The sequence below is a fragment of the Rhynchophorus ferrugineus genome, unplaced genomic scaffold, assembly GCF_030347505.1.
Source record: "Rhynchophorus ferrugineus isolate W39M unplaced genomic scaffold, kcgeb_rfMv2 rfM3, whole genome shotgun sequence".
NCBI classification, from domain to species: Eukaryota; Metazoa; Arthropoda; class Insecta; order Coleoptera; family Curculionidae; genus Rhynchophorus; species Rhynchophorus ferrugineus.
This window is the reverse complement of record NW_027472582.1, coordinates 69754122-69779459: the sequence shown is the minus strand read 5'-3', so window position 1 is coordinate 69779459 and position 25338 is coordinate 69754122. Positions and strand designations below refer to the sequence as shown.

Below are 25338 nucleotides of genomic sequence, written 5' to 3'. Positions count from 1 at the left end.
TGTTCCAAAATTATAATTTATTTATATTCATGTAGCTTATGTATTAATTCACATATAGATTATTTATATTATAGCTTGTATTTATAAATAGTTTCAGAAAATCAATGTGTTTATTAAAATGTAAATATAATTAGATTAATATTGACATTCCCTAATTTAATTAGAAATAAATTAAATTAACATTAAGGAAACCTAATACTAAATACCTTTAGTAAAAGTCAATACAATTAGTTTGATAGTAATGTGTCTTATTTAGAGTAATATAGTGAATGTTATGTAGCAGTCTGTATATTAGGCCAGTTCACTTATGATTTATATTATAACTTATTGTAGAGGTGAGTTTAAATTGCACAATAACGTGTTCGAATAATTATATTTTAAATTTTACGCTTAACTTTTGAACCTCCAGTATATTTATAAAATTTGACGGCTGACGACAAATTGACAGATAAATATAATATAAACATTATTCTTCTAAAATTAATGTTTTATATTTTTTTACAAATCATTTCATAAAGTTTCATTATGTTTGTGCAGTTTAATACCTTTAAAATTATCCTTTTTAAATATCTATATATTATAATGCCACTTTGATGTTATTGTATTTCATAAAACTTGGAGAATACCTATTTATTATTAAAGTTTATTAGTTAAGATAGTTTTTCGAAATGACCAAGAAATTTGAATTTGACTGGCACATCCCTGTTCCTGAACCCTTGCTTAGTGGATGTGTCGTGGATAGGTGGACAGAAGAAAAAGATAATGGTGAATTAGAACAAAAAGCCACTTTTAAAGTAGACGAATACGGATTTTTCATTTATTGGAAAAGTGAAGGAAGAGTAAGTAAAAGATTTACTGAATTACTGAATTCTTATATACTATGTTTAGGAAGGTGACGTTATTGAATTGTGCCAAGTAAGTGATATCAGAACTGGGTGGCTACCAAAAGATTCTAAGATTTTAAACAATTTATCAAAGAAGCATGGAGCTGATTTAGAAGCAAAATCACTCACTATCTGCAGTGGAACAGATTACATAAATATTAATTATCAACATATTGTGTTCCCTACCGCAGAACTTGCCAAGGTATGTATATTATGGTGATTATGATCATTCTTTAACTTATAAGTATGGTTTTATATAAGTACTATCTGTTTACTCCACTACAAATATTTGTCGGTCTTAAGAATAATATAGTTACATGTAAAATATGTATTATTGTGTCTCAATATTTTTAAGTTTACAGTAATAAATATTTAGCATGATTCATTGATATTTTATGTTTTTATTAAGATTTCTCATTATTTTTTTAAACAATCCCTTATTCTGACATTAAACATACCCATGAATGATATGTGAATTTTACAGTATCTAATCATTCAGAACTAAACTGTTTCATAACAAATTAGTTAAAAACTAACTAGTACATAAATAATATGTTTAAGGATTGGTTGGATGGCCTAAGAAAAATTACTCACAATGTTAAAGCTAACAACTTTTGCCCAATGACTTGTTTGAAAAAACAGTAAGTCTTCATATGACTAAATAATTTATGCATGTTTTGTTGTTCATATGTCTTGAATGTTTATTATTTGGTTTTATTGCATGTTTAACTAACCCTTATATTGAGGTCTTTGGGTAATCTAATAATTGTTTTTGCAAAATATATAAAAACTATTAAATGTATTTATTATTGTCATAAAAATGACAATATAATTAAATATTGTATCATAATAAACATAACGAATGGTATTTTAATTATGTCTTTAAAGGCTATGTATATATTTAATCTTATATGTATGTGTTGCATGTTTTGTATGGCTTCTTTTTAACCTATAGACTTGGCAGCAAGGGTTAAGGCAGATTACTCACAATAACAAAATATCTAATGTTTGTCCTAGAACAGCTTTAATGAAACAGTAAGTGTTTGGTAGTTTACGTTATTTGATAATATACAGAAATATTGTGTAGAGATGTGGCTTGAACAGAAATAATTAAGAGGTTCAATGTTTATTCTACTAGATCACATCTTTACATAATAACAATCAAATGTGGATTATTATAATAGCTGATTATGTTTTAGCTGGATGAGATTAGGATTTTTAGTCGATCAGAAAGGAAAGATTCCCGTTAAAGTGATCGCAAGGACGTTCGCTTCAGGGAGAACAGAGAAATTAGTATATCAATTCCTAGCGGAATTGGGGCTACCGAATGAGAAAAATGACAGTATTGAACCAGAAGCTTTCACTTTCGAAAAATTTTATGCGTTATATCATAAAATTTGTCCCAGGAATGATATCGAAGAATTGTTTAGGTCCATGTAAGTTTATCTATGTATAAATGTATCTGACATTTTTATTCTAAGTACAGGGTGTCTCAAAGGATTGTTTTAATGAATTAACTTTTTGTTTTCATTTTTTTTAACCTGTTTAATTAGCTAACTAATGTGGGATGCAATGTGCAATAACGGTGGATTCAATTTTAATGGCTGACAGTGAGTTAAGTTGTGATTTTCCATGACCTAGCCTTCTTCATTTTTATCAAAAACTTATGTGATTATTTCTTTAAAATGTGAATGATTACATTAATATGATCAGTAAACAATATGAAATATGATTTAAAAGATTACCGCTGTCCAGTTTTTTAGATTCAACATAAATTATCATACTTTTGAGAAACCAATGTATTTTAACAAAGTTTCTGCGCAACTGTTATAGGTTTCATGATATATATTGTCTTTCAAATGTCCCAAAGATATAGTTTTATTGGCCTACACTTAAAAGATTTAATATGACCCCGCAGGAAAAAGTTCAGAGGTTAAATCGGGACAGCGTGGATGCTAATTTATGAGCCCTCTTCAGAAAATTAATTCAGTATATAATTTGTAGTTCATATGGTCAAATTAGATCAGAGGTTTCTAATACTTGCATTTTGGACTCATTGCACTACAGTCACAGAGTTTCTACTTGTTTAATCTGAAAATAAAAGGTTCGTGAACGTTGGAAAGCGCTCTGGGTTACGAATTCAAGCTTTTGATTGTCGCCCTCGGGCTTTAATACTACCTTTAACACCTCGTACTTGTATATGGTATCAAATATCTTTGAGGGGCATTGACTAAATCAGGGCCTGCTGTTTTAGAACTGAAGGTAAAGCTGACTATATGAACATAGAACAACTGATCAACTTCTTAAATGAGAAACAAAGAGATCCGAGGCTAAACGAAATTCTGTATCCCCTGTATGATGAAAAACGAGCAGCTGAAATCATCCGTACATACGAGCTGGATGAAAGCTCGCGGGAAAATTTGAGACTGACTAAGGATGGTTTAGTAAGGTGAGTCTGTTAAATATGAATATATTGCTTCAGTAGTAGATGTTCATAAATGCTGGTTAATATTATAGGTATCTGATGTCAGATGAAAATGCACCAGTCTTCTTGGATCGTTTGGATATCTATATGGACATGAATCAGCCGTTGTGTGCATATTATATAAATTCTAGTCACAATACATATTTAATTGGAAGACAATTTGGTGGAAAGTCATCGGTGGAAATGTATAGACAAGTCCTTCTAGCAGGGTGTAGATGTGTCGAGTTGGACTGTTGGGATGGTAAATTGCGAGTTTTCTCAGGAAGTCAATATCTTATGTTTGATGGATGTTTTAGGTAGAGGCGAAGACGAGGAACCTATCATAACCCATGGCCGAGCTATGTGTACGGATATTCTTTTTAAGGACGTCATTTACGCGATCCGAGACACGGCCTTCGTCACGTCCGACTATCCCGTCATTTTATCATTCGAAAACCACTGCTGTAAAACGCAACAGCATAAATTGGCCAAGTATTGTGAGGAGATCTTTGGCGATTTACTTTTGAAGGAACCCCTGAAGGATTTCCCCTTGGAACCTGGTAATCGATCAGTTTACACGCTCTCCTTTTACGACGAGTCGAACTTCGTTCAATTTAAGGTGCCCCGTTACCACCCCCTTCGGCGTTGAAGCGCAAGATTTTGATCAAGAACAAACGGCTGAAGCCGGAGGTGGAGAAGCAGGAGTTGGAGCTGTTCAAACAGGGCCAGTTTGTCATCGAGGACGAGGAAAAAGAGGACGCCAACGCGAGTGCTGACAGGCCGATACCTCCAGACATTTCAGCCGAGGTTCCCGCCCCAGACGCTCCGCCTGGAGAGGGTGGGGAGGTCGCCCCCGCTAACTATCAAGGTTCTACGACCAATGTGCATCCTTGGTTGAGTTCTATGGTCAATTACGCCCAACCTGTAAAGTTTCAGGGTTTTGACATAGCAGAACGTGAGTAGATAATGTTAGGATCTTAAATTAGTTATTGCTGCTTTTTTTTTCGTGAAAATAATGGTTTAAAGAAGTTTTAAATGTATGACTTTGTATTGAATTCCAAATTTTTAATTTTCATCACGGTGGTATCTTTCTAATAAAACAGCATTTGCAGTTTGTAAAGATGTAAAATTTGTTTTAAACTGGGAGCGGATTTTTTTTCTCATTTTATCCCAGCTAAAAAGAGACAGAATAATGTGTGATGCGGCGGAACATGTGACCAAATCAGTCTATGGTCTATTCAAAATAACAGTGAACCACGTCATCACAATGTCGAATGTATTGCTTATCGCAATTTGTAAATTCGTGTAAAAACTGAGGCAGTGTTTATCCTACTCATTTTGTTCTAGTTGAAAAAAGAATGTTTTCCTTATAGGTACGAAGAAAATTTGCCTCGAAATTCTTCAAAATATTAGTGATAATAATTATAAGTTTTGAAATTGTCGACCATTTGATAATAAGTCAGAAACAGATTGCATCTCTAATCAGTTACTTCGAACATGAATGAAGAGAATATAAGCATTAGATGTACTAGATTTGATAACATTATTTTTGTTTCATTATTTTATTTAGATTAGAATTTTGTTGTATGTCAAAGCTAAAATAAAGTAAAACTTATAGTTAATGAGGCAACATTGCGACTTTTAACATTGTGACGTCATAAATTTAGAAGACATTAGTTCACTGTTTTATTGAACTGATTAATTAGAGGTTAGAAACAGCAAACATTGTAAACCAAAAGTCAGATTTGATGTGACAACATTGTTACGTGCTGACGTCATACATTTTGATAACGTGCATTGATAGTTTTATTGGACGGGCATAAGCTGTGCTTTACCCACCTCCGTTGACGCTCCATCTCTGTTTTAACGTTTGAATATCAAGCTTCATCAATTCAGTTAAAATAACTTTAATTCAACAAAGTACTCCTTTTCTCCGCTTTAGAAAATAAACTTTTTACCAAAGCTCTAAAAACATTCTATATAATAAAAAGCCAAAAAGAGCGTCGTCTTCTCGATTAAATGTTCTATTTTACATTTTTCACTTAATATTAAACAAAAACAATTGTCTTTTCTTTTAAGTCTTATTCCCTTGCTATATTTATTACTTTTTTCTATTTTACCCCTTTTTCTCTGTTAATTCCTGACCTTATATGTGTTTTTCAAGTGCTTACTTTTTATCTTTCCTTAACTTTACCATATCCAATTTTTATTACCCTGTTCTCCTTGATCTTTGATCTCTTTTTGATTTTTGTCAGATTGTTGCTGTAACATCAGGTTTTCATTACCACTTTTAAATTGACGGAACCAAGAATACCTATAGCAGTAATATTAGACACATGATCTTCCCCAAACGCATTTGTAATTTTACATGCAGCTTTTTTACGCTTAGCTTTCAACTGCTTTTAAAGCTCTTAAATTAGATTCTTTAAACAAAACAAATATATAATTACAATGACAAGATATATTTATTTCATCTTCCTTTATGAAAAGTCATTTTCAACGCTTGATTGTTTTCTTTCACAGAAAAGAATATCCACCACAATATGTCCAGTTTTTCGGAACCAGCTGGTCTCAATTATCTAAAGAGTCAGGCAATTGAGTTCGTCAATTATAACAAAAAACAAATGTCTCGAATATATCCTAGCGGCGCCAGAGCTAACTCTTCCAACTACATGCCACAGGTGTTCTGGAACGCAGGATGTCAAATGGTGTCCTTAAATTTTCAAACGTCTGATTTGCCGATGCAATTGAACCAAGGCAAGTTCGAGTATAACGGGAACTGCGGTTATCTTTTGAAGCCCGACTTTATGAGGAGACCAGACAGAACTTTTGATCCGTTTGCCGAAATACCGGTAGATGGTGTTATCGCGGCCCAATGTTCGGTGCAAGTAATAGCCGGACAATTTTTGTCCGACAAAAAGGTAGAATTAGTGTGGCTGCTTGGAGAGATCTTGTACAATATGAAATTTTATGTCTAGGTCGGGACGTATGTGGAAGTCGATATGTACGGTTTACCCACCGATACAATACGTAGAGAGTTCAGAACCCACATGGTACCGGCGAACGGCTTGAATCCCGTGTACAACGAAGAACCCTTCCTCTTCAGAAAGATCGTTCTGCCTGACTTAGCGGTTCTTCGGTTCGGGGTGTACGACGAGAGTGGAAAATTACTTGGACAGAGAATATTGCCGTTAGATGGTTTGCAGGTTTGTTTGGTACTGAAGGTTCGTCTACACTGGGTCAATATCTATCAACACAAAAACTTGGTGCTAAGGTTCAACTAAAGTTCTATTTTCTGTGAATGTATTCCTAGTGGTAAAACATTGGCCAAAGGCTTTCTATGTGATCAAATTAACATTCATCATACATTGTAGGTGGTTTATTCGTTTTCGTGAATTCTAAATATTCAACAATTTCTACTAAAATAGGTTGCGACAAGTACCAGAAATTTACCCCAATGTAGACGTACTTCAACGTTGTTTTTATAAAAATCTGTACCTAAACAATATTTCAGGCAGGCTATAGGCACATATCATTAAGAACAGAAGCAAACTTCCCAATGTCTTTGCCAATGTTATTTTGTAATATCGAATTGAAAATTTACGTGCCGGACGGTTTTGAGGACTTTATGGCTGCTCTAAGCGATCCCAGGGGCTTTAGAGGAGCCAAAGAGAAGCAAAACGAGCAGATGTCTTCTATGGGTATAGAGGTAAATCAATTTAAACGCCATAAAGTCAAGATTCGTTACGCTTTATTTGTTTAGGTAACGGATCAAAATTCTGTTGAAAAACAGGCGAAGAAAGAAGAGAAAAAAATAGGTAAGCTTTAAATTCTTATATATTAGTTTATAAAAATAGATCTACTATTTATCTGTGATTTGGTAGAGCCTATGGTCTTCGATCCTATTACTATTGAGTCGATAAAACAAGATAAAGGCTTTCAAAAAACAACTAAAAAACAGCAAAAGGATTTCGATACGTTAAAAAAGAAACAGCAAAAGGAAAAAGGCGCCGTTCAGAAATCGCAATGTGCTGCTATCGATAAGCTTATAAAAGGGAAAAAGTAAGTTACTGCAGGATTCTATATTAAAACTGCTCCCCTCAACCAATGATTTTTGTCTAATAACTAATTAATCCCCATTCAATTTTATTTCATTAGCTGTGTGAACTTTTTTCATAGATCTTTCTTGATTTTGTCATATTTCTTTTAGATCAGAATATTTGTTCATGAAATCTTTACATGTTTCAGTAAAAATGATTTGGTAAATGATCCAGCTGTAAGAAAGTTAGTGACTGAACAAACTCTGGAATGGAGTAGTCTCATGGAAAGGCACAGGAAGCAAGAATGGGAGTTCTTACGTACGCAGCTGGATGATCAGCGCGATTTGTTGAGAAAGCACATGGAGCTCCTGCAGGCTCAGCAAATGCGTCAGTTGGACGGTAAACACGACAGGGAAATGAAGGATATGAACAGTCAGCAAGCAAAAGTTTCTATTGAAACGGCCAAAGAGGTAAGTTTGAGACTAATTCGAAGAAAACTTTGTCGAAAAGTTGACGTTTTCATAGATTGCCAATGATAAAACACTAAAAACAAAAAAGGATAAAGAAAGAAGGTTGAAAGAGAAGCAGCAAAACAACACCAAAAAATTTCTGGAGGAACGAAAGACTGCTCTCATCAGACAGGCAAGAGAAAAGGAGAAACTACAGATAGTACACGATAAACAGCTGGAAATGTTGTCGCATGATATACAAAAAATGATCGACATGTATAAGAATGAGGAGAAGGAATACGACATGTCATCAAAAACAGAGTTTTTCGCTTAATATTAAGGATGTTAACTATTCAGCGTCTACTCTAGTCCTAAAATATCACGCATTAATTTTGTTTTATGTTGTCGTTGATTATTTAACATTTATGATACTTCGATGGTTGTAGTACTAACTTCACCGTTGCAGCTAGTAATAGCAATGCCGCATTTACATATGTAATGTGACACATGCGTTTACTCAGTGGAAATCGTCTACCACACAACCATACCGGTTTTACAAACGAATATTTGTCTAGGTTCGTCCTAACTTTAACGATATGTAGCATTCAATTCTAGTAAACAATAGTTGCAATTAAACTTAATCCGTTCATTAAATAACATTTTTAAATTGAATCTTACTATTTGTCTACTAAGCTAACAAATTCGGAGTATTGTAATTTAAAAGTTATAATGAGGATTAAAATAATTACTTGTGCTTTTTTACTAGAATGCCATGAATGTGTATAAGGCATATCTAATAAAACAAAAGATGTACGGCACCTAGTTGATTTAGAGTAGGAGAAGAGTTAAGTATTATGTGTCAAATTTTATGTAGTTTTATTCTAGTACTATTTAAAGAAAAATTTGAAATTTTGATCAGGACCAAAACATTTTAACGTTTAAACAAATTAGGGACCTTTTCTTGCCGCGTTAGAATAATTAAATTGCTATTATTATATTAAATGGTGGTTGAACAATTTAATATTATGACTATTCTCGAACAACGAGCTAGTAAATGATTATAAAAAAACATCTGAATAAGTATTCAAATTCTCTTATAATCTATTTAATTATTAAATTGAATCGCCGGATATAGATTGTTGAGAAGATAATGTGTTTTATATATTATAAATATTAATTTTCATATACTGTTTTGTCGTAAGTTTTTAATCTAAAATCGATACCTGAATTATACGTTGATGTTGGAACTTTTGAACTGTGATTACAGGAAGTCAATAGGCCTGACCCATCCTATTTGTTTCCTTTTCCTTAAATTAAGAGTCGCATTGTGAAAAATTTTTAAAATCATCCATTTGTCGTTCTGTTGTATCATTTTAAGAAAATTAAAATTAATATTTATTGTAACGAGTTGTTTTTTTCCAACCAACATCCAAATTAGGTTTGAAGTACTGCAATTAAAAAGTTATTGATTTTGCTAGAGTGCCATGAACGTGGGTCTAAAGCATTTCCTACCCACAACTTACATATAAAAAATATAATCTAATATATATAATATTAAATGGATTTACTTAATATCTTAATAAAATGGTTCATTTGATAAATCTTGCCTGAATATTTTAATATTATTTTACAAAATTTGATGTTACATTTAAATTAGATTTTGTATTAAGCTTCTGTAGCGCTTAATAGTATTTACTGACAAGTGAATATGACTAAGCCCCTCAGTTGTTTTTTAAAGCTCATCAATCAAAGGGTTCGAATTTCACAAAATTAATACAATTTTTTTTCGACAATTCTTATTTATTACAGTATTTATGTACAAAATTTATGGAAATTAAAAATGCAGTCAAGTAAATCCTATGTTAAGTAAAATAGTTAATAACATTGTTGAAAATGATCCGGTTTAACTTTTATAATGTTTAATATAAACCTATAACCTTTATGTATGTAACGATTTACCTGAAAACATGAAGAATAAGGTAAAAATAATCTAGAATAATGAAGATACGAACCTTGCATGAGACTAACTGGAACACATTATTCATCTCCATGTATGTTAAATAATTTAGCGACCTCATTTAGGTCGTCGTATTTCTTCTGATCTTTGAGAACTTGTCGAGCGATCGACATCCTATTAAATACGTTCCATAGTACTATTCCTACGACGATGTCATCGCGCAAATAGAAAATTACACCTTTCCCGTAATCTTCGCCTTCCGTTGCGTCGGGTAGTAGTTTTTTAGCTTCTTTTAGTTTAGCCTTTTCTTCCTCTGATAAATATTTTTCGCACTCCTTTGGTAACTAAAATTTAATATTACAATCGGAATGTAATACATTTTAATAAATATTATTATATACTTACTCCTTCAGTTTTTGATCTATCGCCTTCGTTAGTTTGTTCTACGATAGCTTGGGGCGTATCATTAGTGGTAGCCTTGGCGAAAACACCGACAGTTGGTAGTGTTGAATCTACGATGCCTATGGCTTCATATCCGACCTCGGGTCCTAAATCACTCCAGAACATGCTCTGATGCCAGTATGGTTTTCTTGCACCAGCCATATTTTCACCTAAAATCATGTTATCACTGGAGTAATACATTTGTTTTTTTTTTGGCAAATTCTGGTAAAGAAGTAATCCATGTTTTTCAAAACATCTACATAATAATCTTTTCTACCACTCTAGAAGTTAGAACGCATCGTTGCTCATTTGAGTCAAGGTTAGCGATTTTTTTTAAAAGAAATACTAATAGGGACATTTTTTTCTCAGTTATATTTCTTTTTCTTAGATTAAAATTGAGAGTCACGTGCAATTGAGTCTTTAAGAACGTGGATTACTTCTTCACGTCCGTAATATACTGAACTTACCAGCCAATCGGCCCGAAACAACGGCATGATCGTGATGTTCGATTCGTCGCCGTCCCAATCTCGGATCGTAGAAGCAACAACAGTCACCCGCAACATATAAATCAGATCGGGCCTAAAATCCCGTCCATTTAAGGCAAATTTATTTAATGCCACTCTAAATATTACAGAAGCACTCACCTGCAATTCGGTGTTCACTAAGTACCCTCCGAGTTCCGGATCAACTTCCAGCCTTGATTTCTCCGCGAAATCCGTATTAGGTTCGACCCCTACAGCTACCACCACGAAATCTACTAGAATAGCCTTGCCGCTGCTTAACGTTAATTCGACTTTATCATCTGGTTTTAATTTAACTCCGACCACCTCAGTGTTTGATATAACCTAAATATTTAAGCTGCGGTTGTTGCTCTAATTGTTTAGATTCGTATCGACTTACATTTACTCCTTCAGCTCTAACTTTATCAGTTGTCCAGAAGGAAAGGTATTCCGGTAGGATTTTCCCCATATTGCCGGTCTCCCTGAATATTTGGTATATTTGCTTCGTTTTCCGTTTATCTAAAAACACATAATGTTGGACTTACTGTATTTTATCTCTCAACGCGAGTTACCTTTTCTTCCAAAAGCACAAGCTAATTCGCTACCTAAGAATCCACCACCCACTATAGCCACCGCTTTGGTGTCCTTGAAAGCCTCCGCGATATCACGATAATCGTCCACATTCCGGTACAATTTGATTTTGTCTTTCAAATTTTCATCAGCTGTCGCCACCTCAAATACTGGCGATAAACGCGGTGTTGCACCTGAACAGAGATTACGTTGGAGTCGTGCTCATTAATGATGATGAGTTATATCAAACCTGTAGCGATAAGACATTTATTGTATTTAATTGGTGTACCATCATCCAAATAAACCGTTTTTTCCATGACATCAATGTGATTAACAGACCAACCCCTCGCCACAGCCACACCGCCATTTTCGCTGCTCATTAACTCTCGACAGGGCGTGTAAAAATCTTCTGGCTCATAAAATAAACTGAAAACAGATTAATGTTTAATATCAATGTTGTTTTATCGAATATTCTAGTTACCTTCTTTCAGAACCATTCCACTGTTTAAAAGCCAAGCCTTTTGTCACTTCCTCTTCATCGTTAAACCATATTTCTTTAGAAAGTGGTGGTCTCATATATGGATAATATGGCTCATTGGAAACTATTAAGATCTAAAAATGATAATTTTTTTGAACATTTTTAAGTGTCCTGATCTCGAAAGTTGAAAAAAAACGATTTTTTGTCTATTTTCAGTTTAAACCTTTAAAATTTATAAAAATTAAGACAATTTTTTTTATATCCTAAGTCTGAGCCAGAGTGATATCTTTACTAAACAAGTCTAGCAGGTAGTATCTTTTTTAGTCTTCACATTGTTTTTTTTGATAATTTTTAATTGTAAAATCTGTACTGAAAAACTAATTTACCTTTGCAGTGGGATCTGATGATTTTATCGCTCGAAATGCAGAAAATGATGCAGTACCACCACCAATAAGTAAATATGGTACATCATCTGGTATCTCACTTGCCTTTTGAGGATCTCTAATTTTTTGTCTTTTATCTAAAAATAAATTTAAAGAAAATATATTTAAAAATTTTGTATTGAGCATATGCAATAGTGGATGAAGGATTTGGCTTGAGAGAGCCCACTGAAGGTAGGTTTGATCAATATAAAAACTTAAATTTTTTTTTATCATTTTTGTTGTTACTGAAAAATCTTACCTGCTTTTACACTCTTTGAACTAGCATTCTTATCTTCAGGTTCATTTGTTAACCCGACATAGTATAACTGAAAGTATAACTCTGTATAGCACTTCAATATTATGAATGTATAGTAACTTACAGCTCCTATCGATCCAACAGCTAATAGGGTTCCAAATAATAACATATTCCTACCTTTTTCTCTATTCCTTCTTTCATTTTCATTCCAAGATCCTGCTGGATGTGGTAACTTACTTAATTCATTTGGAGGATCACATTCAGATATTGAAGGTATTTTCTGAAAAAGTAATATTCAAGATAAATTTTATAAAAACTAAAAACTGTCTAAATAAGATCTAGAACATTAATTAATGATGCAACTTAAAAAAAAATGGGTGTCTATTTATTTGATAGGATAAATCAAAGTTCTAGTAGGTTTAAATACCCCTGCTATTCTGTATGGGCTTGGTTTGAATGGGTTTATTTCAACTGGATTACATTCCTTTAATTTGACAGATTCAGATGCTGAGGATGATTCTGGTTTGGGAGATTTTGGGGATGGATGGGATGTTATTGTTTCGTCACATACCTTCTTTCCACCATCACTGCTTAATTGTCTTTTAGGAACTATAGAGTTTATATGTTTTAGATAATCCGATGATCCTAAAATTGTTAATATGTAGTTAAAACTATTAAACTATAATATATTTAATTTAATAACCATTCAATTTTATAATATTTGTATTAAATATACTCACTTATATTTAATGGTTTGTTACAAAAACCCACACTGTGTCTTGTCCTAATAGGCGAGATTGCTATAGCATTACAAAAGTTCCTAGCGCGATACATATTGCTAATTTTGATAATACTATTGGTAACACTCTACACCATACGAAACACACATTTGCTAAGATAATATATTTTTTATGATAGGTATAAGAAATATTAAAAACACCTTAGTTTTAATTTGTCATAATTGACATAGTTTTCTTATAAATTGGTCACCATTTATAACCATAGCAACAATATTTTGTATTTAGTGAAAAACTGGTTCAATTTACTTGAGCTATATATAATAAATTAGTTAATAACACCCTTAAATCTCTAATTGAGTAATATATAGCGATTCAAATATTTGTAGGTTAACTGGAATTTAATTCTTCTTCACTATATGCAATGACATAGCATGGATTTTATTGGCGGCGTTTTTTTGATATTAAAGTTATGATATATTATAAATTGGCCTATATAATAAGGTCATGAAGCGGTATTTATAAATTAAATGCTTTTTGCAATGGAGATATGAATTATTGCTACCTAAAACAAAGAATGAAACAAAGTCTAAATTTTTACAAATTTTATTGTACTTATAAATTACAAGTCTTATATATTAGTATGTAAAACTGTGCGCGATCTTATAATTAAGTTGCTGTTGCTAATGGATTTCTTACAACCATTATTACAGCATCTCCTCTTAAAAACATTTTCGATATAAATCTATCCTTATTAACTGGTTTGGCCTTCTTTTTTCCTTTTCCCGGACGTGGAAGCTCTGTCCACATTTCTTTAACATTCTCCAGAACCATATTACAATGCCTATCGAAAGCTTTAACACGTCCTAAGAGCTTTTTGTTATTGCGGCAATTGATAAGAACTTGGGTATTATTCTTAACAGACTGTGTTAAAACGGAAAGTGGACCCGTATTGAATTCCTCTTCTTCCCTTGCTTGCAGTTCTTCAGCGGTCATCTCTGACTTTGGTTTGTTTAAAGCCATTTTTAACTATTTAATTAGTAAACAACTTAAAATATTAACTTTCAACTTGCTAGACGCTAATTGTAATTGAGGTTACGTTCACCATGTTACCATGGCGTTTTTCTAGGGATTTTGTATTTCGCAATAGATATTTATTACAGTAAATCTTACAGTATTTGTGTAATAGTTACTATATAACAGTAATTAAAGTAGAATTACACTAGCGCTATATAATTTATATAAACAATTATATAATAATTTATAACTATTTTATCTGTTTTTGTGTTTTATTAGTTGCATAAGTTTAGATATTCAAAATGTTTATAAAAAAATCCTACAGTCAGATTGGACATTTGTCATATTGCGCATGTGGAAACTGGCAAAATTAAAATGTATAATGTAGTTTTTAACCGCCAGAAGCCAGAGAATTTCATGAAATCTAGTTTGGCCGTGAACTACGTTGAATACTCATGTTCATTGAGTGTCACCGGTATATCGGGTTTTCCTGCTACAGGGTGTTTTATTTTTACAAAAAATGTTATCGTAACCTTTTCTATTAGTTGGCACAAAGTTGTATTATCAATTATATTCCAATATTTTTTTAAATTCAATTAATAGGTTATTAGGTGAGTTTTTTAATTAAAAATAATATTATTAATAATAAAGGACCTTCATAAAATAAAACAATTCTTTCTTACAATCATACATTTGTTTTTATTTTTTTATTAATCTTATTTTTTGCGCGTTTATTCAATTTTTAGTACATACCATTTTCATTTGTTTTTATTATCCGTCTAGAAACTTGCTTTTGTGTTTGAAGTTTTGAATTAAAATATAATTAACTTTTGAAATAGGGAATTCCAAAAATATTCGTTAATACAAATATTTACTATAAAATTAGATTTTCATTAACATCAATATGTATAAGTAAACGGAAAAAGGTGAAGCGTATATCCTATATTTGAAATGTTATAGGTAAAAACTTTCATTTGGGATATCTGTTACAGCATAATAGCATACTAGAGCGTCATTATATCCCAACTGTTTTTTCATTCATGTTTTTTCAATATATCTAAAATATATTGTTTTTTGTATTCTGTAATATCTTCGTATGGATAAAATGTGTATAGTCCATCGCTTTATATGTGTTTTGATTAATTATAAAGGAATTATGAATAATTTTATTTAATATTTATATTAATGGAAACTTTTGAGAATATAAATTTAATTAAAAAGGTACAGACATTATAGTGATCGGATTGAACAAATACAATGTAGAATGAATAATACTCTATCATCATCAAAGCATATATTGTTTTTATATCTTATTCTAATTCAATAAATAATAATTGTGGGGTATATACTAGATACTTTCCGTAATGTACACATATGGTAGCCATATGTTAATATATCAAATATATAAGGGCTGTGTGTTTTAGATATGTCGAATAGATAGTGTATGGTAGCTTTGTTTACTGAATATTTTTTAAAAATTTAATAGAATTTAATTACATTAATAAAAATGTTTAATAAAAAATTTTAATCAATAATAATTAAAAAATCTAAAAAATCGTCGATAGTTTATGTTATCAATACTTTTTCTTTATATGGTGTTTATTTTATTTTTGTATTTCTTCACATATCCCAATACTAATGAAGAAATGTTCTCAAAAATCTCTTTTGTTTAATATAGTTTTTATAATTATACTTTAAGTTCCGGTACTGTATTTTTAGGAGTAAAAAATCGAGATTGTTTGATAACGTTCCATTTGTATCTGTTTTTTCTTTGTATTTGAAAAAAAAAAAAATATAATATATATATATATATATATATATATATTTATATATGAATATTTTAAGTACCAATTTAAAATGTATATTATTATTTTGTTTTTGATAACATCTTTATTATATATGCTTAGTACAATCTTAATTATAAATCGAGAGCGAGATACATACATCAATATGTATTACTCAATTACAGGTCATCGTGCAGTTTTTTGTTGGTTACGTAGCGAAGGGCATTGGTAATTAATCGAAGAATTTTGTTTTGGCAGCGTTGGATGACTAGTTGATTTGAATTTTTAGTGCAACACCATATTTGCACCCCATTGGTCCAAATTAACTTTTAGATCAAGTTGAGAGTATCTTCCGACTATCCACCAAGTATAGTTGTTTTATTTTGGTTATAATGAGTAAAATATCGATATATCAGTCAAAGAAATGTCCAAAAATATTAATATTAAAAAAATATATACTATAAACATTGATTTATTTGAAAATTTGATTTATTTTATTGAGAACACTACATATATTTTATTGTTATTCGGCTTGAATGAGCTTTAAACGCGATTAATAGACTTTATGTATATTGACATTAAGTAAGTTTTCTTGGGGGTATTTGACCTCAAGTGGCCGGGAGATGTTTACCCTCTATTGTTTGCTTGGCTCCAGCCTGGCCGGTTTAGATGCCGCGTCACTGAAATATATCACTGCTATGTATCCGAAAATAATTGGATTTTCAGAAAATCCCCTTAAAGGCATTCTTCCAAGTCTGTTTAACATCGAAATATTTTTTTAATTGAACGTTATTCTAGAGATTCTTAGAACAATCTTCGTTTGCAAATTAATTTATTTTTGTTGTACTTGAGTCAATACCCAAGCAAGATGAATGTAGTATAAATACATTAAAATTAGACTACTTAAGTTAACGTTAAGAATAACACTTTAATATTGCACAAGATCCTGTGGTTTGGTTCACTTCAATCTGAGGATTTCCTGCGCGTTGTCCAGCAGTTGTATTGCTTCCACGTTAGTATGATTTAGTTTCTTTTGTGTTTTAAGGCGAAATCTTGGATAACTTCGCAAATCCATTTGATTTCTAGGTCATCGTGCAGTTCTTCGTTGGTTACGTAGCGAAGGGCATTGGTAATTAATCGAAGACTTGTTTTGGCAGCGTTGGATAACTACTTGATTTGAATTTTTAGTGCAACCCCATATTTGCACGCCATAGGTCCAAATTGGCTTTATGATTGACTGATAAATCAATCTCTTTGATTTTAGATCAAGTTGAGAGTATCTTCCGACTATCCACCAAGTATAGTTGTTTTATTTTGGTTCTAATGAGTAAAATATCGATATATCAATCAATATGTAACTGTGAGTTAATAAATTTATTTCAGGTTTTATTGCTAAATCTTGCATAATTTTATAAATCCCCAAATCCACATAGTTCGGTTATTTGTTGGTTATATAGCGATAAGTGCTGATGATTAATTGAATAATTTTGTTTTGGTAGCTCAATATAGTATGCTTTATTCAAACTTTTATTGTTCATTAATGGAAATAATTTGAGTAACATTTAAATATTAATCAAAAAGATTATAAATGATGTAGAAATAAATTGTGTTTAAATAATTTATATGTTAGTTGTGTGATTATTAAGTACCCATCTTAGCAAGCACCATAACCTGCAAGTTGTAATGTCATATTGTCCTTTTCTGGTTTAGTTATTTGTAAAACAATGGAAGAGATTAAATTTCAAAGTGTTTAATGAAACAAAAGTAATTATGTAAAAGTATTTATGAAAATTTTCGAAATATCCAGATTTTGTCTACATGTTACTTTTGATACTTGCGATTGCTTTAGAGATGTTGGTGCAGTATTACGGATCTTGCTTCCTCTTGTTTTCCTCCTAATTACTCTTATTAAGTTTTAAGTGTAACCGTGTAATGTAAACTTTAAAAAGTGTTTTATTAGAGGAAACAAGATACGACTTGTTGAGCGGATAGCCTTCTGGACAGCTTATAGTTGTTGTAAAATTGTTTTTGAGTATCGATAGTATTTCTATCGAAATTTCCATAGTATCCCTCTATGAAAAGGTATTCCAAGTGACTCCAGGCTCCAATAATCTACAGCTAAGAAACTGAGATACTACAATCTGTCTTTGGTGTTCACCCTAAACTACAAGCTTCTCTCCAAATTCCAGTAGTCTATGTTAATTCCCATAAACTTTAATCAGCCTTTGGTGGCCTTACACCTTGAACTGTGACGCGTGTACCAAGAATTCACGGAATATGGGTGTTCTTCAAAGCTTGAATATTTCTTATTTGGTATAGTTTATGGTTAGGTATCTTTGAGGATCTTCACCTTCACCTCTTGTTCCTTACAGCTTCAGCAGCGATACTTTTTCTCGAATTCCCCTTTACACCAAGGAATGCTTCGAGTATTTCGCTTCGAGTAGCCGATTTATTGCCACACGAATTCCTACCGAGTATGTCAGTTATAAATGCGAAAGAGTTTTAAACAGAAACACACAGAAAAACTAATAATTTACTTTAAAAGCTATTTTATTTAATTATATATATATATATATATATATATATATATATATACATATATATATATATATATATATATATATATATATATATATATATGTATATATATACATATATATATAACTAGCGACCCGCCCCGGCTTCGCACGGGTGCAATGCTGATACTAAATTAAATACACTACAGAAAAAATATGAACGTTGTATATAAAAACATAGCGGCCCGCTCCGACTTTGCACGGGCATAAAATATATATGCCTATGTCACTCAATGAAAACATGATTAAAATCGATCCAGTATTTTTGGTTCATTCATTACTGCCCTTGGCCTGCACGCATTAAATTTGGAGTAAAACAATTCCTCTTCCCCTATACTTACTATGAAGATTTCCTGCTATCTTTGGAATATCTAAATTCATACAATTTTTATTGCATTACACATTTTTAAACGCAAATTTTAATTTACATGCTGTAAGGAACCATATTGATCTATATTAATTGCACACTGTATTTTAGGTACTTAATTCAATAAGGATTAATGCCGTATTGCTTAAAATAGCTTCGTAAATAAGCCATTTTCTCACGTAAAAAGTAAACAATGAAAATGGTTAATGTGGGTTATCCCTAAAAGATTAACATATACCATCCTGGACTTTTTTGTAGACCTTTTTATGGTGTACAATACTGTAGTACATTAATTTGATCTAACTCGTAGGGTTAGGCAGCGTTTTTGCTAATTGCTAAATAAGCCTTAAAAAATAGGTTAATTTACGACATCACGTTAGAAACCTCTAAAATTAGCAATGTTGCCTTAGTATATTATGCATGTATTATACATATATATATATATATATATATATATATATATATATATATATATATATATATATATATATATATATATATATATATATATATATATATATATGCATATATATATATATATATATATATATATATATATATATATGCATATATGCATATATATATATATATATATATATATATATATATATATATGCATATATATATAGATACATATATTATCTTATAAAATATATTGTTATTATTCTTATGTAACATATATAGTGTAAATAAATAACTAATTTATATAAAGTAATATATAAAACAATAAAAATAATTGAATATCACGTACCAAATTTATTTTTCAACAGAAAATAAAAGACGAAAGTAAAATGAAACTCATGCTGTTATCAGCCATAAAACGTTGAATAGTTAATTCGAAAAATGAATGTACATATTATATTGTATATTTTCTTCATGAATGACGTCTAGTGAAAATGCAGGAGATTATTGACACTCTGGACATCTTGACTGAAGGGGTGTACAGTATTTCAATCAAGTTGGCTGGTTTTAATTGGTAAGCGGAAATAAACTATTCATATCTAGGCAGGACCAGATGCTTATCACAAAAATATCGTACATATATCACAAATTATTATAATCTAATTATTCTATCAATTAGGATAATAATGACTTATTATTTACAAGACGAATAATGTCTTAGTAACCGTTAAATGAAGACAAAAATGCCCATTAAACAGTAATGACTATAACAAACTACAATGGGCAACCTACTCGGTGTGGGAAATACCTTTAAACTGACGATAAAAAATCTATGGCGAATAAATGATCAATTAGCGATGGTTGTCAGGTATATTTCCCTTCCTCTCTTTTGTTTTCGTTTCATGGAACCGTCTGATCGAAATGGCTCATTACGATTTGCTTTCTACGTTAGTGCTTATTGACTTTTGAGGTCGGTTTTCTAAATCGCGTTTATTTTTAAATCAATCGTTGAACTCATGTCTCAATCCTGATCTGTTTCTCCAAGTTCGTGTGTCAAAATTAATGTAAGTATCTATTGAATCATAGGAATATTACGTTCCGTTTTATATTAATAAGCTTCTGCGTAAACTTAATAAATTTTGTTTAGTTTTTTTATCACTCTTAGTAGATTTAGAGTTTTAAACTAAATCTTGCTCTAAAGTCTACATTTGTCCATTAATAATATTAGATGGTAATAAAAGTTTTAAAAGTGGTGATTTTGAAACCGAAGATAAAGAGCATTCTGAACAGCCAACAAAATTTGAAGACATACTCGATGATGATTCAAGTAAAACGCAAGAAGAATATCTGAATAGAAACACAAGAAACCATTTCCAATTGCTTCAAGAATATGGGAATGACCCAAAAGCTTGGATATTTTGTGCTGTATGAATTGAAGGCAAGAAACACTGAAAAGCGTTTGGTCATGTGTGAAATATAGCTTCAAATGCAAAATCGGAAAGATTCTGTTACATCGAATTGTTACTGGTGATGAAAAGTGGACCCTTTACGATAATCCAAAGCGAAAGTGATCATGGGGACTACCTGGTCAAGCATCAATAGCAACGGCAAAACCGAATATGGCCCCAAGTTAATCCTCTGTAACTATTTAGTGGAATCAGCTTGGTGTGCTATACTTCGAGTTGCTAAAACTTAATGAAACCTTCAGTGAAGATCAATATTGACTACAATTGATCCGCTAGAGGCCTACAATGAAAAACGACTGAAATATGAGCAAAGACATCACCTTTCTGATCTGCAATTCTGATTCTAAATGGTAAAATGGTAAATGGAATATATATATATATATATATATATATATATATATATATATATATATATATATATATATGGAATGGAATATATGTATATATGTATATATATATATATATATGTATATATATCATCATTTTCAAAATTGGTAAAAGGTCTTCATTAAAATTTCATTTTGGTGTGTATATACTTGGAGGAAAATCAAATGCATTTAATTATTCATTACTGTATCAATCAATTACCAAAATTTGTCGCTATATAACCACCAAAGAACTGCACCATGATTCACTGCGATTTCACCTTAAAACTTTACCTAAATTGCATCATAATTCGTAAATAAAACTGCATCATTATTTGCTTATTTACTCCACTCTTCGATGTTACCATTGCAGATAGCTCATCTTCGATAGCTTTCGTTTATCTACTTTGTCTTATGTCCCACACGGGAACTAACAAATCACCAACAAATGTGGAATTAAAATTCTATTAAGCAATTTTATAATTGTTAATATGGTTTACAACATTAATTTTAACTCTAGATGCACAAATTAACAATATTCGATTAGTGCTCTGTAGGAAATGCATTTGCTAATGAAAACTGAAATTTATTAGAAGTTAATACCACTAAATAATTTACTAATTACTTACAAATAGTAATACTTTTAAAGACATTACAGAAAAATCTTAATAACCTTTAAAATTACTTCTAGTATAATGATATAGTATGTCTCCAAAACCATATCAATTACCCTCAGTTCTTCGTCAGTCAAGATATCAAAAGCTGCTTACGATTCTTGTTATTCTTTAATTAATGTTAATCTATGTTAGGATAACATTTTCGCATTTGTTCAGTTCTTCTTTCACAGCTGTGCATACCTTCCTATAAATCGGACACATTAATTTATTCTCTCTACAAAAAATGGAAATTTTAACAACTTTACATGATCATACTATTCTCATGCCAAAGAAGAGCCTAATACATTTGTTTATATATTTTGTGTCTCATATCTGACATTTATTTCTGGTTGCTTGATTTTGGTATTTCGTTTTATTGGAATTTACTTATTTGTTGGACATGTTACACAAAAATTTTAGGCCTAAACATTCTTCCTCCATGTAAGCTTTAACCGTGCCAAATTTCACGCCTCCAGGTGCCCCCGTTATCTTCAAAAAGAGAGGCGGTTTTTTCGCTAAGCCTATTAATATATAGAAGAGATAAAAAAAGTGTAAATTTAGATAAGATGTAATAAAAAATGTATTCTGAAATGATAAAATAAGATAAATATTATAAAATATATAGGATCTAAGCCTCGATATTGTAAAAAAAATTCAAAACTTTGGATTCTTTTTTCAGATTGCATGAATTAAGTGCAGTATTCTATATCTTTGGTGAAGCATGGATGGCAATGTTAAGAAGCAACGGTCACCAAATCATAGAGAGAATGCGTTTCCACTGTCTGCTGCAACGTTTTGGTAAGTTTTTCTAGTTTAGTAATTGTTTTATCGGCTTTTTCAGAAGCTTCTGGTAGGTACAAGAATTCTCTATGATATAATACCAATATGTTGAAGCAATATTTGTTTGATGAGTATGATTCAACCATGCTTAACATATAGATGGTGCTAGTTTTATTGCATTCACCGCTTTTTCAGTTAGTGTTAACCTTAAAATGAAAGCTGTTAAAATTTCATGATATTCTACTCATAAGTTTGTGAGTTATTCTGCTAAGAGTGATACTACTTTTGTTATTTTCAAAACAATGAATCAAAAAGGATTTCGTTTGTTTTATTTGTACACTGTTTATTGTTGGAAAAAATACCTTTCAAGCGAAGCGATGGCTTGAAAAGTGTTATAAGGGTTCCGATCCATCAGAAACAACAATAAAACGTTGGTTTGTTGACTTCAAACGTGGTCCGAATGGTCGCGGTGGAAGTTCGAATGAGACGGTAACACTAGAAAACATCAAAAAATGCACGAAATCGTTCTAATGATCGAAAAGTGAAGTTGTGTGAGTTGGCTAACATAGTAAAGATATTAGAAGAACGTGTTGGTTTTTATTGCATGAGCATTTGACTATGAGTAAGGTCTGTTCAATCGATCGTCATCTGAGTGAACAACAACTGGTGAAATGCTTATTTTGAGGTAAAATATAAATCGATCTACAGAAGTAGTATTCAAATGTTAGAGCGACGCTGGAATGATTGTGTGGGTTTTAATGAAGATTACGTTGATAATATAAAGTCAATTTTGAACAAGAAACAACGCGTTTTCTTTTTTACGCCCGGGACTTCTATGGGATGAAAGTGTTATATTATAAATAATTTTACCCATCTTTCTGGTAACAAGACGATACTGTGTTCAAGGAACGATGTTGGTGTGGCACTGAACCAAACATCAATCAACTTTCACAATTTTTCAGCATTTTTTGGGAAATAAATTGCTTGTGTATTAATTACAACAGAACAGTAGTAGTAAATTAATTTGTAAATTAAGATTGTACTAGTCATAGTATGTAAGATGTAATTAATAACAAAATTTTTTATCATTTTGTAACTGTGTGCTACCCAAGCCATCTTGATTCGATTTGAACAAGTGGTAATCAGAAGAAACTAAAATGATTGACAAGCAGCCGATCATCTTACGTTTGAACATATTTACTTGGTATAATAATCATAATCAATAATGATTAATTATAGAATAAAGAAAGTTATTTTCGATTTTCAAAGTTTCTTTTTTATTCAAAAGACTGCACCTCTGAGGTGGTCTCATTGGAACCCAGTGAGGATCAGATGGGGGAAGGGGTGTACTGTTGTCAATCTAGGGAAAACCTCAAATTTCGAAGTACGAGGTTTTCACAAATTTTTTATCTGAAATAATCAGATATTTGGGTATAACGTTATTTCTAAGCAGACGTAACGGAAAGTCGGAAGTAGTTTAGTGTAAAAACCATTTTGTTTTCTTTTTAAGCACTAACCAATATCATATGAGAACTCACAAAAATGTAAAAATTAATCATATTTAGATTTTTAACACAAAAAAACGTTTTAAAATAAAATATGTAAATAATAATCGTTATAATATCTAAATAAAAATAAAGATAAACCTTATTTAACATATCTACTACACGTATTTTATATTCTACTATATAACTTTATTACAATGATTATTATTTACATATTTTATTTTAAAACGTTTTTTTGTGTTAAAAATTTAAGTTTGATTAGTTTTTAGTTTTTAGTAGTTCAGTTTTTTTAGTTCAGCTATTCTGTTTTCAAATTTTACGTAGTTTATTCTTCTGTAAGGTTTAAGAATATGTGATTTAAATAACAATAATATATACTTATTTGTATATTCTATATATAAGAGTTCCACAATACATATATTTATATTAGCGATTTATTACACATAATTTTTTTGCGCTTTATTGTGAAGAAACCCTATATTGATTAACTAATATTACGCACTATATTTAGGAGGGTTTCTTTGTGTGTATAAGGTCTGTAGCTTAAAAGAAATGAAACGGAATCTAAAAATAGTCTCTGATTGCTGATTTAATAAAAAAAATTGTATTTGCATGCTTATTTTACAAGTACAATACATTAACATATAATGCCATATTAATAAGATTCAATATTTTTAGTTCCAAGGAAGCACTGATTAAATATATATACGATATGATCTTAAGGAAAAATGAAGAATATAATTTAGACAAGAGAATGGTTAAAAAGTAATAATAATTTTATTTTTTCAATGATCTGATAAGGACAAAGAGCACTGGCCAAGAATGAGAAAATATGAGATGATTATCGGAAGAAAGAAATTAGGAAGGTTCAGATAAACTAAAACATAAATAAAATATTAAATAATAGGGGAATTATATGCACTCAAATAAGATCATCAGCAAGAAGTAAAAAATAATGGACAAGGATTATCATTGTTTAATAATTTGAAATTTAAAAAAAGATAAAATATAACAGTCATCGTGTAAATGCAAGTACTGACAATATTTTGTTTATATTTCATGATTTTTATTGATATTGACAATTTGTTATATATAACTTATCATTAAAGTTGTTGTTTGCAAGTGTGAACTGTCGTTTATTGTAACATTAAGTAGTTTAATAATACGTGCTTAGTATGCAATATGTATATCTTGTTATATTTTCGTATTATAATAACTTATT

At 30.9% G+C, this 25338-nt stretch overlaps 4 protein-coding genes across 9 annotated transcripts in view; 2 read left to right on the top strand and 2 right to left on the bottom strand.

The window, feature by feature from the left end:
- The first annotated feature begins 210 nt into the window (after positions 1 to 210).
- On the top strand, positions 211 to 9241 carry norpA (no receptor potential A). Of its 3 annotated transcripts, XM_076399588.1 has the most exons (16): positions 211 to 335; positions 651 to 839; positions 889 to 1086; positions 1446 to 1525; positions 2084 to 2320; positions 3139 to 3333; positions 3402 to 3610; positions 3666 to 3908; positions 3968 to 4303; positions 5872 to 6269; positions 6327 to 6554; positions 6863 to 7057; positions 7112 to 7166; positions 7233 to 7410; positions 7597 to 7858; positions 7914 to 9241. In XM_076399588.1, the coding sequence occupies exons 2-16, from the start codon at positions 669 to 671 to the stop codon at positions 8169 to 8171; spliced, it is 3243 nt and encodes a 1080-aa protein (XP_076255703.1). In that variant the 5' UTR covers positions 211 to 335; positions 651 to 668; the 3' UTR covers positions 8172 to 9241. The 3 variants fall into 3 exon arrangements, with proteins under 3 accessions (XP_076255703.1, XP_076255704.1, XP_076255702.1); XM_076399589.1 differs by lacking the exons at positions 211 to 335; positions 1446 to 1525 and adding an exon at positions 1840 to 1919 and having other exon boundaries at positions 411 to 839; XM_076399587.1 differs by lacking the exon at positions 211 to 335 and having other exon boundaries at positions 411 to 839.
- A 375-nt stretch (positions 9242 to 9616) lies between these two features.
- AIF (Apoptosis inducing factor) lies at positions 9617 to 13619 on the bottom strand. The gene is made up of 14 exons (XM_076400330.1): positions 13202 to 13619; positions 13033 to 13106; positions 12586 to 12741; positions 12465 to 12531; positions 12170 to 12303; positions 11787 to 11917; positions 11556 to 11731; positions 11308 to 11499; positions 11136 to 11254; positions 10880 to 11080; positions 10703 to 10814; positions 10200 to 10405; positions 9850 to 10138; positions 9617 to 9796 (listed from the first exon to the last, which is right to left on the bottom strand). The coding sequence occupies exons 1-13, from the start codon at positions 13293 to 13295 to the stop codon at positions 9875 to 9877; spliced, it is 1926 nt and encodes a 641-aa protein (XP_076256445.1). The 5' UTR covers positions 13296 to 13619; the 3' UTR covers positions 9617 to 9796; positions 9850 to 9874.
- A 169-nt stretch (positions 13620 to 13788) lies between these two features.
- On the bottom strand, positions 13789 to 14317 carry SmD2 (Small ribonucleoprotein particle protein SmD2). Its single transcript, XM_076397864.1, has one exon. It carries the CDS (start codon positions 14219 to 14221, stop codon positions 13868 to 13870), a length of 354 nt encoding a protein of 117 aa, XP_076253979.1. The 5' UTR covers positions 14222 to 14317; the 3' UTR covers positions 13789 to 13867.
- Positions 14318 to 14604: 287 nt separating this feature from the next.
- The window catches only part of LOC143193389 (putative multidrug resistance-associated protein lethal(2)03659), a 44926-nt gene continuing 34192 nt past the window's right edge, over positions 14605 to 25338 (top strand). For 2 of the 4 annotated variants that reach the window (XM_076399571.1, XM_076399570.1), the window contains exons 1-2: positions 14642 to 14826; positions 22511 to 22629. In XM_076399571.1, the coding sequence (XP_076255686.1) occupies positions 22553 to 22629 (77 nt within the window). In that variant the 5' untranslated portion in view covers positions 14642 to 14826; positions 22511 to 22552. Of the gene's footprint in view, positions 14827 to 22510; positions 22630 to 25338 lie in introns of all 4 variants that reach the window. The other 2 variants (XM_076399573.1, XM_076399572.1) reach the window with 2 other exon arrangements.